The sequence below is a fragment of the Equus caballus genome, chromosome 1, assembly GCF_041296265.1.
Source record: "Equus caballus isolate H_3958 breed thoroughbred chromosome 1, TB-T2T, whole genome shotgun sequence".
Taxonomy (NCBI): domain Eukaryota; kingdom Metazoa; phylum Chordata; class Mammalia; order Perissodactyla; family Equidae; genus Equus; species Equus caballus.
In genome coordinates, this window is record NC_091684.1 from 9,905,369 (window position 1) to 9,919,818 (window position 14,450).

Below are 14,450 nucleotides of genomic sequence, written 5' to 3' on the forward strand. Positions count from 1 at the left end.
ATTTTGTGGGTGAATAAACTGTGGCATAGGTTGGTCAGTTACCTGGCCAAGGTCACAGTGAGCAGTGGGGCCACGGTGTGACCCAGTGCTGTCTACCTCTGGCGCCCACTCTCCTTACTGCTATACCTCCACGTGGAAAAGGTAAACCTTTTAAAGTGTGTGGTCCCAATGACATTTTATTTTCTCTTAGGAGTGACTGGGTGACCTCCTATAAGGTTATGGTGAGCAATGACAGCCACACATGGGCCACTGTGAAGAATGGATCTGGGGACATGGTGAGTCTCTTCCCTCTAACCTCGGTGCCTGGCTCTGTGGGGCTCTGCAAAGGGAGGCAATGTGTGCCCGGGCAGTGTCTGCACCTGGAGTTTACTGATTCTGTGGTAACTCAAACCAGCCACAGAGTCTGGTGGATAATGGCCACCGCTTCCATGCCCTGAAGCTCAAGCGGCCCGTGTTTAGGGCTAATGTAAAATTCAGAGCTGCTGAGCTGCAGTCTCTTCCACAACTCTCAGGTCAGCCTGGAAGATCCGCGGCACATGGTGTGTGCTGGGCCCTCACAGCTATTCAGTTACAAAAGCCCCCAACTTTCTTTAATGACCTCGATCTTTCAGCTCTGTGACTCCCTCCAGGTTGGCCCGTTCTGGTTACGTCACTGTCTTCCTCAGGTTCTCAACTGCGTGTTCCTAACATGGTCCCCAGTGTCTCACGCAGTCTGACTGCAGTCTCTGTTTTCAACCTTCTTTCTCATTCTCCCCCCCACCCCCCCACACTCCTGTGTTCGAGTTAAAGTGAGCCAGTTGCTCTTCTCCCTCTGAATCCCATCGCTGGGCTTCTCCATCCATTGCTGTTCCTTTTCTCCAGAATCCCTCCCATCCTTACAGAACTAAATTGTTTGCCTTCAAAGCCAATTCAAATGGTACCTCCTCCCCGAAGCTCTGCCTGGTCCTTTCCTTCTGAAATCCCAGAGCTTTGTGGCTGTCTCTTTGCCATGGCACTAACAGATTTCACCTCTGATATCTAAGTAGTTCCCTCCTCCTCCTCCTGCCTCCCATAGGATGGGGGCTTCCTGAGGGCAGGGGCCAGGCCTGAGTCATTTCTTTTGCCCCCTCAATGCCCAGCATGCATTAGGGGTTCCTCAGTAACATCTTGGGGATGAGCGAATTACTGACTCTTATCCCTGGATAGTCAAGCTCTAAAAGATTCTCTTTTGTTCCCCTTGTGCGTAAATAGATATTTGAAGGAAACAGTGAAAAGGAGATCCCTGTTCTCAACGAGCTGCCCGTGCCCGTCGTGGCCCGCTACATTCGCATCAACCCGCAGTCCTGGTTCGAGAACGGAAGCATCTGCATGAGGATGGAGATCCTTGGCTGTCCTTTACCAGGTGAGTTTGCCCTTCTTTTCTTCCTGCAGGGTAGGAGTGCTGGTGGAGAACAGGTGCCTAGCCAAGGCGAATAAAAATAAACCAAGCAATCTTTTACTCATGTAAAAAAAAAAATACCATGTCTATTGTAGAACATTTAGAAAACATAGGTGAGAAGAAAAGAAAATAAATAAAAATCTCCCATAATCCCACCCAGAAACACTGTGAACATTTGGGCTATCGAGTAACATGCCAAGTGTGGTTTTGCCTACTGGGATTTTCCAGTGATGCAGGTTTCAAGGTTGAAAATTCACCCAACACTGCCACTGAGAGTGAGCAAAGAAATTACATGAAAATTTTTTGGTGACACATTTAATTGTCCTTGAGTGCTCCCACTACAGTGGGTAGAGGAAGGGGTAGAAGCTAATTTTAAACTTGACCATTTACATAGTCTCTTCCTGTTTAAGTCGCTTCACTTGGATGCCTGTGTCTTTGGGTAAATGCCTGTTTCTGTAGGCTGTATTCTCCTTGCCCTGTTTTCACTGGATGGTATCTGGGGGTGACCTCAGGGTGGCAGGAAGCAGGGGACTTGAATTCACATGTGCCGTGTGGATCCTTGCTGGAACCTGACAGGCTGGTGTCATCCTCCTCATGGTTGGCTCTGTCTGGCCTTTCAGAGCCTATGCATTTGTGCTCATATGGAGCCTATAATAGACGGCAACCTCTTCATCCTGACCAGACATCTCCAGGGAAAGAAGCTGGCCCCTAGAACATTCCTAAAGCCCTCCATTAGGGCCTGTAGGAGCTTCCACATTCCTGTCCACCCAGACTCGGGCCATAGGGAGCAAGGAGTGCAGCCTTGGGCTCCTCTATCTCGTACCTTCTCTTCCAGTGAGGCCTTACTATTCTAGGCTAGCGTGAGATTCAGGCCTCTCTACTGCTGCCCATGGAAGGGTACCAGCAGCTCTGAAGTTCTCAGGTGTTGCTGTCTCCATCATGCTATTTCTGTAGCCATATCACCCCCCACCATGAGTTTACCTTTACTTTGTTTTCGAAGTACATTTAATGTCATTTATTGCTTTCCTCTCGATCCCATCTATGATCTTGCTTTGCCACCTGTGAGCTTTTAAAACACTCTGTATTGGTGAGAAAGATGAGTCTATCTACCTACCTACTTCCCCTCACACTAGACAGAGTCTTTGTGATATATTTGGACTTACTACATTGCAAAACTTTTTTCATGTCATTTAAAAACTATTAGAGACCATCTGTCTTGTGGATGGCTTTATCCTAGTCCGTGAACAAAACCCCATGTTTTTAATTTGCCCGTTATAGTTGGAAATTCTGTGGTTTCCAATATTTTGATTCTATAAAGAACCCCACAATGAGCATCTTTGTTTCTACGTCATTGTGCGTGTCTATGATTGTTGCTGAAATTATAGGATTATTGCTTAAATTGCGTTGTGATAGATGGGATTGCTGCTGTAAAAGCTGTGTGCATTTTCAAGGCTGACCCAGAGGGAGTGTTGAAGGCCTGCCTGATTTTGGATCTGGGCCTCCTTTTGTGGCTGGGGAGTCCTGGAATTGCAATCACGGGCCCCGCCCGCTGCCGTCCAAGGCCCGCTGGGCCTTCCTGAGCACAGTGGTCTGTAGGCGCAGACGCAGGCGGGCCTCTGAAGCGAGGCCCCCTTTGTGCTGGGCCAGGAGGCTCGCTCTCCCGTGTCACCTAGCTCAGCCTCCATCTGCTTGTTTTAAAGACTGGGGTCATGGTTTCTCTCTGCGGGCAGGAATTCATCTGTTGTTGGTAAAGGGCAAAGGGCAGCCTGTGAGTGTCTCATGAAATAAATATTTCCCTGTGAAGTTATTCTTGGTGTGTCTGTGTTTGAAGATAGGTCCTGGAGGCAATTTAAACACTCACAAAGGCAGAGTTATGTTGTGAAATCTGGGTGGGTTTCAAGTATGGGCTAGGAATGGTTCTATTTTCCAACCCCAAATATTTAATAGGGTCGTTTTTCTTCTAGAAGTTACTTAGCAGTCTGCCCAGAAGGGAGGTGGTCTTTATGCATGCCACCTGTTGGTGGTCACATCTGAGGGCTTGGGGCGACCCAGGGGCCTCCAAGTCCATGTGGGTATCAGTGAACCTTACTCCTTGAGCCATTGTCAGCACAATTCCTTTGTGCAAGTTGAGGCCAAAGGCAGAGATGACTCAATCAACTCAGCTTCTCAAACCCAACGTGACCTTGTGGTCTCCCTTGTGGTCTGAGTGCAGCTGCCCAGCCTGTCCTTCCCGGAACTCTTGTTTATGAAAAATTCGTTTACCTTCACTTCTGCCTCTCTTTGTTCTGTCCTTCTGTCTTCCTGTGAACTCTCGGGTGGGGGCAGAGGGAGGTGGTGATTCTTTTTAAGACTTCATGAATAATGTCTCCAGAAAGTTTTGAACTGGGAAATGAGTTACCCTAGGTCATGGTTATTAGTAGGATTTTTAAACCTCAAAAGTAATAGAAAATGGGGAGGGTTGTTTAACGGTTATAGAGTTTCAGTTTTGCAGGATGAAGAAGTGCTAGAGAGCTATTTCACGACAATGTGAATATACTTAATACTACTCAACTATACGCTCAATAATGGTTAAGATGGTAAATTTTATGTTATGCGTGTTTTACCACAATTAAAAATTTTAAAATTCAAAAAATTATCTTATTACTGTTTATTTTTTAAAAGGAAAAGAACGTCCTCTTCTCCAAATTTGAATGGACTTGTCCATTTTGGACTAAAGATTATACTTACCAGAAGCTGGGGAGAGCCTTAAGATAACCGTTTAATCAAGAAGGATGCAGGTTAGGACACAGGCTGCCGCCTTCAAAATCACAGCATGGGTGGTCTTCAGGAGTTTCACTGTTGCAGACAACCCTGCAATGTGTGCTGCCTGGTTCTGGAAGGGCCCCAGGAACTCTGCATGGGATTTCCCCACAGGGTGACAGGGCTGTGTCCAGGTCTTGGGAAATGACCTTTGGGGTGGGGGATGGCGATGCTTGAGCCCCGATGTTGCTCAGAGCTTCTGTTATGAACATGCGACTTTGACCTAGACATTGTGAAGCCCAAATATGATCAGTTTAGAGCACCAGCGAGTGGTGAGTGAAGAACAGATGTCATTTTCCCCGCTTTCCCTCCTTCTTTCTTTTACTTCCCTTGGTTTGACCATTTGGTTCTGTGGATGACTCATTTCTAAGGCCACCAGACCCCACGGACGGTGGGTGGATGAGAGAGAAGACGTTTCATTTCTTCTCATCCTGGTTTTGTCTTGTCCTCTCTGCATAGGGTGCAGGCCACCCAGCTGCTCTTGTGACTTGCTGATGGAGCTGAACCTCTACTTTTCCAGAAACCAGAAACCAGCCCACCTCTCCAGTCTCCCCTTGTGCAGGGGGCTCTGAGATTTGAGGATGAGAGGGCAGGTCACGCGGGGAACGACAGATTTCTCTCCCATCTCATCTCAAACTCCTTTCCTGGGTTTGGCTACACGGCAGGAAGCCCACCACTGTACAGAAGTAGCTCGGTTCAGAAAGGTGGGTGGTTCTGTCCCGGTGGGCCTTTGTACAGGGCGTGCCGTGACTGACTGCGCTGGGTAGAACAGTGCCCCCCAAATTCATGTGCACACGCAACCTCAGAATGCGACCTTATTTGGAAATATGCTCCTTGCATATGTGATTAGTTAAGATGAGATCACCCTGGTTTAGGGTGGGCCCTAAATCCAGTGACTGGTGTCCTTAAGAAAAGAGAAAACAGAGACACCAAGACACACAGGGAGAAGGCTGTGTGCCGACAGAGGCAGAGATTAGAGTGATGCGGCCACAAGCCCAGGTGGCCGGTAACCACCAGAAACTGGCAGAGGCATGGCAGGATCCTCCCTGGCAGCCTTCAGAGGGAGCCTGGCCCTGCTGACGCCTTGCTCTCAGACTCCATCCTTCGGAGCTGTGAGAGAATGCATTTCTGCTGTTTGAAGCCACTACTTTGTGGTACTTTGTTATGGCAGCCCTGGGAAACTTGTACACTAACCGACCCAAAGATGTCACAGTTCCGTGATTAGCCTCAATCCTGACCACGTGTTTTTCCCTCCATCCTACCCTCCATTCTGCCGTGGTTCTAGGATGATAGCATTGTGGCATAAAGTGGGCCCCTTTCGGAGGTCCCCGGGGCCCTAGAAAGTGTTATTTTTTCATAACCAGCCCTTCTTAAATAACTTGGTTGGAATGTCTGTCTATCTGTTCGTTCATTCATCACTCATTCATATATCAAGCGCTTTCAGAGCACCTGTTCTGAGGCAGGGCCCAAGGATTCTGAGATAAGATGGACACAGCTGATGTTCCCAGAGCTCTCCCAGTGTAGCGAGAGCGACATGTGGGGCATCTTTGCCCCGTGAATCCCTCTGAGTTCAGGGGGATGCAGCCTTGGTGGCTACAGCCTGTCCCCTCTGTGACGGAAAGCAGCTCACCCTTACTGAGTTTAAATAAACGTGTGATTTCTCTTCTTGGTCCAGTTGCCCGATGTTGATTATCTTGGGAAACTGTTAAAACAGCAACACTCTTGAAAACTGTCTTTCCTGACAGTTTCTTCTGTCAGTCAGGCTGCAAATTGGCCCTGGGGCTCTCTGGAGAGGTAGCATCTGCCAGGAAGTCAGAGGGTTTTCTGGACTTCTGCAAGCAGCAGAGGGAAGACATCAGGCAGTAACAGGCATATAACTTCTTTTATATGAAGTGAGGGCGTAAGGACCGATGGCCTGCGCCCACAGAGAACTGTGGGTTTAATGCTTTCACCAGGAGTAATGAGTTAGGATCAAAGTGGGCTCTGCCTGGGGCCCACTTCTCCTCCGTTCCTCTTGGAATGACCCTGTTATAAGAGCAATCAGATGGGGCCTAGACAAAGGTGACTTCTTTTCATCAGGGAGCCAGCTCTTTGCAGAAGGGGTTTGGTGCTCAGTTTGCATATAGTACCAGGTCATCTGTGCTCAGGGTCTGTGCCGAGGGTGTTTGGGCTTAGGGAGGTCACAGGCCATAGTGGCGGGCATTTCCTTGGGTGAGAGACTGGACTTGTGGCAGGTAAAGAAGATCTGCCATGACTGTGTGCTTCTGGAGTCTTCCTTAGTCCTCAGAGAACATTTCAAGGCTGGCGTCTTTTTTTTTTTGGTGAGGAAGACTATCCCTGAGCTAACATCTGTGCCAATCTTCCACTATATTTTGTATGCGAGATGCCACCACAGCATGGCTTGATGAACAGTGTAGGGCCACGCCTGGGATCTGAACCTGTGAACCCTGGCCGCCGAATCAGAATGTGCGAACTTAACCACTATGCCACTGGGCTGGTCCCAATGCTTTTTGTTTTAATTGAAGTGAGATGCCCATAACATACAACTGATCATTTTCATGCATATAGTTCAGTGGTATTGAGTGTATTCACAAGATTGTGCAAGTACCAGCTTTGTCTAGTTTCAGAACTTGGTCATTGTCCCATGAAAATGCCCTGTGCCCATTGAGTAATCATTTCCTGATCCGACTCTGCCATCCCAGGGAACCTCTAATCTGCTCTGTCTCCGTGGCTTTGCCTCTTCTGGGTAAAGCATTTCAAAGGAGTCATGAGTCCAGCGATTCTTGATTACAGGCGAGCCGCCTCTCCAACAAAGGAAGGCTTTCTTCTCCCGGCTGAGCACCTGCTCCTTTCGCGCAAGATCCCAGCCCCAAAGCAGCAAACAGCAAAGCAGAACAGTCCAAGAAGCTCGGGATTTCCAGTAATAGGGTTTGGTCTGGGATTATTACTGTTCTTATAAACACAGCCCTGCGTGGTGATCTGGTGCCTGATTTGGGATGGGCGCGGAGAGCGTCCACAGCAGGGACTAGGCGGGATGGGCAGGGCGTGTAGCGTATTCCTAGGGCTTCCTAACAAAGGACCTAAAGCTGGTGGCTTAGAATAAAAGAAAGTCATCATCTCACGATTCTGGAGGCCAGAGATCTGAGATCAAGGTGTTAACAGGGCTGGTTCCTTCCGAGGGCTGCGAGGGAGAAGCTGTTCCGTGCCTCTCCCCGGCTTCCGGTGGTTCACCAGCAATTTTTGACGTTCCCTGGCTTGTAGATGCCTCACCCCGGTCTCCGCCTTCGTCTTCACATGGCCTTCTCCCTGCGGGCTTATCTCTGTGTTCACATGTCCCCTTTTTTAGACACCAGTCATAATGAAATAGGGCCCGCTCCCATGATCTCATTTTACTGTGATTCCCTCTGTAAAAACCCTCTCCAAATAAGGTCACATTCTGAGGTGCTGGGGCTTAGGACTCCAGGATATCTTTTTTTTGGCGGGAAATGATTGAACCCAAAACAGACATAATCAGTAGACCAGCTCGAGCAAAGCGGGGCTGTGAGTAGTGGAATAAGGGAAGCAAGGTGGGGAGAGTGGTTTAAAGGCTCCGTGTGCCCTGCCTGCAGTTTGTCTATCCCTGGAGGCGAGGTGTTCCAGAAGGAATCAGCTGGTTTTTAGAACCTAGGGCGTCGTATAAAACCAACCACAGGGAGGAAGCAGGAGACTGGTGCTCCAAAGCTCCGTCTGTGAGGATACAGGCCTTGCAGACTGAACCAGTCAGGACTTCTGTTTGACGTGTCAGAAGTCCTACTCAAAGTAGCTAAGGTGGGGAAAATTTTGGCTTACATAAGTGAAAATTCCAGGGGTAGATCTGACTGTGGCTTCAGGCAAGGAGGGGTCTACTCTCTGAGAGCCTTCCTGGCGCAGTCAGGGTCCCCCACTCCCATTTCCCAGACAGGGAGGTTGGCCATTACTGGACTCGTCCTCCCGTCTGAGTGACTCCTGCAGAGGGAGGTGTCCCTCCTGTAGCTCTGCGAGGAGAGCCGTCTGATTGGCCCCGCTTGAGTGCTGGGATCATCTCTGAGCCAGTGACAGTGGCCAGAGGACCGAGTGTTTTAATTGGCTGGAGCTGGGTCACATGCCCATACCTGTGAGTGTTGGGCAAAGCAACTCCATCAGAACCATCTGGAATAGATTCCCCATGGGAGAATGGGATTCTTTTGTCCACAGAAGGAAGAAGGAGCAGGGAGTTTGGCTGACAAGTCGGCTGTGTCTAGACTCGGCCCCAGGAGGGCTGGGCTCGCATCTCGGGCATCTCTTTACCTACAGTCTGGGCTCCTAATAGGTTCGCAGTAAAACTTTACTCAATCAGAACAAGTGGACAAGTGGAAATGTATTTGCTCAAAATGTGTGAGACTGAAAGTTGTGAAAAATACCCGTGTTTTTGAGACAGATCTGGAACTTGTACCCATATCCTTAGGCAGACTGACTCGACTTTAGGAAGGCGGTAGGTTGCCAGACACGGAGCTCTTTTGTACCTCGAGTTCTGAGTTTTTCTTCAGTCCTTTATAAGAGCCTTGAAGGCCTAACTTGTGTTGGAGACAAAGGGGGCTTCAGAGAGTTCTGGAAGGAGGCCCCTGGGACTTGGGGGTGGAGAATAGCAATTGGAAAACAGCGTGTGGGTAAGTTAAGTGTAAATTAATGTGAAAAATATCCTTTACCTCGGATGTGAAACATACGGGTTTGGAAATCACAGCTAAGGTGCTTGCTGAGGGCGTGGTCAGCCTGCTCTCCCGAAAGGAAAGAGCCAGAAAAGTAACTGGGGGCCTCGGCTAACCCTGAACTGCTTGTCTTTCTTCCCTGGACAGAATGCGTTTGGCCCTCCCGCAGTATTTCCCTCCACAACAGAGATTTGTTTCTGATCGTGTTACCGGCAAACCCTTGTGAATGTTGAAAACTGTCTTTTTGGTGTTTGGGTCCATATGTGATTTTCAACTCGTTGCCTGTGGCTTCGGTTCTCAAGGGTGAGGTCCATCTGTTAGTGAACCTGGCAGGTTCCTGACGTGACCTCTGGCTGTGGGGACGCAGACACACAGCTAGTTCAGCTGACTGCAAATGTGGGTGACACGCACGGAATACCTCATCCCTGCCGGCAGTGTGCTCAGTACTTTAGCACGGTGCTTCTCAGACTTCCAAGCCTACGGAGTCAGCTAGGATTTTCTTAAAATATGGACTCTGATTGTGATGTAGGTGTGGGCTGGGTCTAACAAGCAGCCCAAGTGCTGGTCTGTGGACCACTTTTGGTGGCAGGAATCAGGACTTGCTTCTCCTGATGCCTCTGGGAACATCGCTGGCCACTGCCACTGCCTCCAGAATCACCCTTTGAGCCACTTGGACCAAACCGACAGCTGACCTTGCTTACGTGGTTGCTGGGTTAGGAGACAGAGCTGTCTAACGCGCCCTGTCCTCTCTGCGTTGGCGGGAGATCTGACCTGGCGAGGACTTCTGGCCGCGTCCTTCAGGTGGAGATGGTGAGGCTGGCTGAGGGTCTGACGGCCTTGCTGCTTTTGTCAGGTCAGGAGACAGACCTCAGGGCCCACTGAGCGGTCCCTTCCCCCTTTTCCTTCTTCCTGCTCTTCCTCCTCCCAGTCTTCTCCTTTCCTCTGAGTGTTCTCTGTTTCTGTAATTGTACAAACAATACAGGCTGATGGGAATTAAAGAAAAAAAAGGTCAATTAATATGGAAGAGAATCAAGTCAAGAGCACACCTCTCCTCCTGGACCCCTGAAAACGTGTCCCCAGAGGTCACCACTGTAGCACATCCTGACTATGCCTATTAGGGTGCTCCAGCTCCCACAACAGAAACCCTAGCTCCCACTGGCTTAATGGTTTGGGGAATTCTTCATCTCCTGTGTTTGGAAGTCCCAAGGGAGGTTGGTTGGGATCCAGGGTTGGTTCACTTAGTAGCTCCTGATGCTATGGGGGTTCTCTCTGTCCTCTACTCTGGAGACGTTCTCGCCCACTCCTCCTCTCGGCCATTAAAGTCCTTCCCTTCAGTCTAGACCAGTAGGAGTGCAGAGGGTACTGTGCTCTGGTTGGCTTAGACCAGTCCTGTTGGACCCTTGGAGCTAGGGACATGAGGTCAGCTTCCTAGAAGTAGAGAAAAGGGGATTCCCAGACACAAGGCTTCTGTTAGGAAGGATAAAAGGGGACTGAATGCTGGGTAAGCAACTGATAGTGTCCACCACACTTCCAGAAATTTCCATTTGTGCATGCAGTTGTGATATTCATTCATTCATGTAGTGCTGGCAGTTTGCCAAGCACATAGATTTTTTTTCCCAACTAATACAAACAAGTGAGGGAAGTACCAGTATTTTTCCTGTTTGTGGGTGAAGAAACTGAGACAAAGACTGTTTGGTGAGCTATCCAAGGTCACACAGCAGATAAGTAGGAGAGTGGATATTTGAATCCAGCCATTCTGGGTCCAGCCCTGTGCTCACCACTGGGTAGTTCTGACTCCTAAGATGCTTCTCGAAAGTTGGCTCTCCCACCTCTGTGCAAATGTTAGAAGCTGGAGATTGGGCCCTGTTCCCGCGTGAATCAGGTACTTAAGAGAGCCGCCACAAGTCATAGAATGATGTGTGTGAATTCAAAGCAGTGTTTCTGTCCCTAGATCCAAATAATTACTATCACCGACGGAACGAAATGACCACGACCGATGACCTGGATTTTAAGCACCACAACTACAAGGAAATGCGCCAGGTGAGATCCAGGTTTGTCCAAGAGCCATGAATCACGTGCCCTGAAGCCCGCGGTTGTTTCTTTTCAGAAATTAGGATGGTGTGTTCAGGACAGAGTCGGAATGATCACCTGGGTTTGCCAAAGCCACACGAAATGCCTGTGGTTTCAGGGTGAGATGCCTCGTCGAGGTTCGCGTGACCTGAGGAGGCTCCCTCGCCAGCAAATGGTTAACACAGAGTGCGAACCCAGACTTCTCTGATTTCACACTCTAGTTCTCAGGAATCACTGTGTGTGTGAGTGATATCCCTGATTTCAGAGTGTTAGTCACGTGCAGAGTCGAAGAAAAAAGATCTAGAATGATACTGATAATAGTAACAGCAGGAGCCCTCACAGAGGACCTACATTAATTTACCTATGTGAGCAATTCAGCTGCACTGACGCGGTCAGTCTTCCTAACCACCTAGGAGCGCGGGGACTGTTGTTACCCTTGTCTTCCTGATGGGGAAACCGAGTCACCCACGGAATATGTAATGCTGCCTCTTGGTATTCAGATTCTCTGATTCTCGATTTTGGTTGCATATTAAAATCACCTGGGGAAATTTGGAAAAAACACCTGTACTTGAAGCCCACCTCAGGGCAGTTACAGCAGAGTCCCTAGAAGGGCCTGGGGTCTAAAGTTTTAAAAGCTGTCCTTGGGATTCTAATGCACAGCCAGGCTTCAGAACCGTGGTCGGGACCTTTATAGCTGTTAGTACTTTGGTGCTGTTAGGAGGAAAAGACAATCCCAGGTGAGATCGTCCCCAGACTGAATTAGAGAAACTAAGCCATCCTGAGCTGTTGACAGTATTTGCATCCTGGCTGCGGAAGGGAGAAAGGAGCAAACATTTATTAGGACAAGCTGGAAGAGCAGTCCTGGTGCTGACTGCCTGTGAAACCCTGTCCCGGGTTTGTCCCCAGCAGGGGGGTGCTGGGGAGACAGGGAGGTGCTGGCAAATGAGAAATCCTTAGAAATCTGAGAATCTGTTTGTAGAGACAGAACAGAGAAAGGTCCTCATGAATACTTTCACAGAACAAGGATTCTTCAGGGCCAAATTAACGTGGTCGAAGCAAGGGCTCCAAGGTGCCGAGGGAAGGAACCAGTGGCCGGTGCACCTGCAGGAGGTGGATATTCCTGAGGTCAGTTCCCTTAGGCTGAGCCGAGGGGGCTCTCTGCCTCACCCGCGGAGTTAACAAACCTGGCTTGTCTCGATGTCATTTAATTTGAGATACTCACTCAGCTTCCAGACACCTGTCAGCACAGACTTGGAGGTGGGACATGCTAAAGAAATTGCCTTGCTGTCTTGCTCTTCAGAAATCGGGATAATGAGTTTGGACGTGAGGTCGTGAATCATCCCCGCTGCTCCACGTTCTCGGGTGCTTATATGGCTCTGCTCACTCTTGCATTTTACGGAGCGCTTGTGTATTAGCTCAGCTTTGCTCACTGAACATCTTTCCGAGCCCAGAAATGAGACAAAAATCAGCTCAGTTGGTGTGGTTAATGTCAAAAGCAATAAATCTAAATGCATTTAAAATGAGCTAACTGCACAGGGAGTTTGGGTGTCTGGTGTCTTTAAATAGTTGTCCCGCATGGAGTTCTTCTCATATAAGGAGAGCTGGTGGAGTGTGCTTCATTCCCTGAGGAACTCTGGTCATCGTCACTGGGTAGACGTCAGAGCTAAGAGGAGCCTTGGAATGGTCAAGGCAGCCCCTGCAGGTGCTGCTGGGTGACCCCTCCGAGGTCCCAGGGCCCCCCAGCACTCAACAGGGAGCTGCCCGGGGGAGCATCTGTCAATCGTGAAGAGTGTTCAAGCCGGAAGTGATTTGCCGCCTGGATTCCTGGCTCCTGGGGGTGGGAAAGAAGCCAGCACTTTTAGCACTTCCCCGTATGGAGTCTGCTAGGTTACTGTAGAAATCTTCCTACTTCAGGAAAAAACAAATGTTAGTTTATCCTAGAGTTGAAAGAGACATTTACAACAAACAAACAAAAAAGAGAAACAGCAGCAGGAGCAGGAAGAGAGAAGAGAAAATAGAAGCCCTGATTGCTTTGGAAGGGGAAATGCGAGTGACTCTTGTGCGCGGGAAATATTTCTAGAGCAGTGATTTACTGTTCTGCCCGCCGGGGGAGCCCCAGGAGGCTGGGATAGGGAAGGGAGGAGGGGAAGAAGGAGAAAATTGCACAAACATTGATATTAGAAGGCAGAGTGGGTTAATTATTCCCAGAGTGCTGAAGGCCTTTGAGCGTGTGTCACGATTTGTAATTGCTTAGTCACCTGTTTACCATGTGGGCAGTACGTCCCCTTCATCTGGCACCATGAGGGCAGAGGCTCTGTCGTTTTATTGTAAATCCATAATGTGTGCTGGATAAGTATGTACATTTGAGGTCATTGCAGGGGAGAGATTTGGGGAGAAGGAGGGAAAGGGACCGGCCTGGTTGGCCATGGTTGGGAACGGCTTTGGGTGAGATGGGTTGGCTATCATTTAGGACCTGTGGCCAGCCCTGGGCACAGAGACGGAAGGAAGGGCACTCTGAGCATCAAGGACAGCAACAGCAAGGGTGTGGAGGTAGCACAGAGCATGTTTCTTGAACAGTTGGCAGTCTGCTGGGAGAGGAGGCTGCCTGAGTGCTGGGAGGGGCTTTTGTACTGAATCTGAGAATCAGAGGAGGGTTTCTGGGAGCAGAGCTCAGGCAGATCAATCTGGAAGTTGTGTGGAGGGTAGACTGGTGAGCAGTCCCTGGGAGAGACCAGCAGGGCCTGAAGAAGGATGAGGGGAGAGGCATTCTGAGGTGGATTGGTTAGTCCTAGGCAACCAATTGGAGTGAGCTGGGGAGAGAAAGGGGTCTGACATGCTTCCAGGGGGGTGGGGTACCATCCACAAAGGGAGGAAAAGAAGTGATTTGGAGGAAAAGGTGAATAATTTGCCTTTGGTGTTGGGCATGGTGTTTTCAGGTCCCAAATGCCCAGGAAGTTCTGGCTGGTTGGCTCATAAGTGGAGTGTGATGTAGTAGGAAGAAGTGGAAACATGGATTGGACAGCAGCCAGCTGGTGGAATTGGTTTCCATGGCAACATAGGAGGGTCTGGGGCATCAGGCTGTGTGGGGCAGTGGCTGAGCCTGCCACCTGCTTCATGCTCAGCCTGACCCTGGGTGTAGGTGATGGTGGCGGAAAGCCAGGGCAGGGCAGCAAGCCTGCAGATCCAGACAAGCCCAACTCCTCACCCATGGGAGCCTCCTTCCAGGATCCCCTGCCTCTGCCCTCCCTCTAGAATTCCTTTTTCATTTGATCAGATGCAGTGTCTGTTTCCCAGGTAAGTGAATAAAGATGGACTTTTTCTCTTTTCTCTTCTTTCTTTTTTTTAGCCTTTTAATTCATTGGACAAACTATTGTGTCAACATCAAATGCAAACCAAAAGTTTAAAACTTTATCCTCCGTGAACCCACTACCCTCAAAACCCAGCGATTTTCATTTTTCCCT

General features: G+C 49.3%; 1 protein-coding gene across 2 annotated transcripts in view; it reads left to right on the plus strand.

The window, feature by feature from the left end:
• CPXM2 (carboxypeptidase X, M14 family member 2) overlaps positions 1-14,450 on the plus strand; it is a 130,471-nt gene that overhangs the window by 88,412 nt on the left and 27,609 nt on the right. The window contains exons 5-7 of one of the 2 annotated variants that reach the window (XM_014733353.3): positions 191-275; positions 1,231-1,381; positions 10,856-10,959. In XM_014733353.3, the coding sequence (XP_014588839.2) occupies positions 191-275; positions 1,231-1,381; positions 10,856-10,959 (340 nt within the window). The remainder of the gene's footprint in view (positions 1-190; positions 276-1,230; positions 1,382-10,855; positions 10,960-14,450) is intronic. The other variant, XM_023637665.2, reaches the window with a different exon arrangement.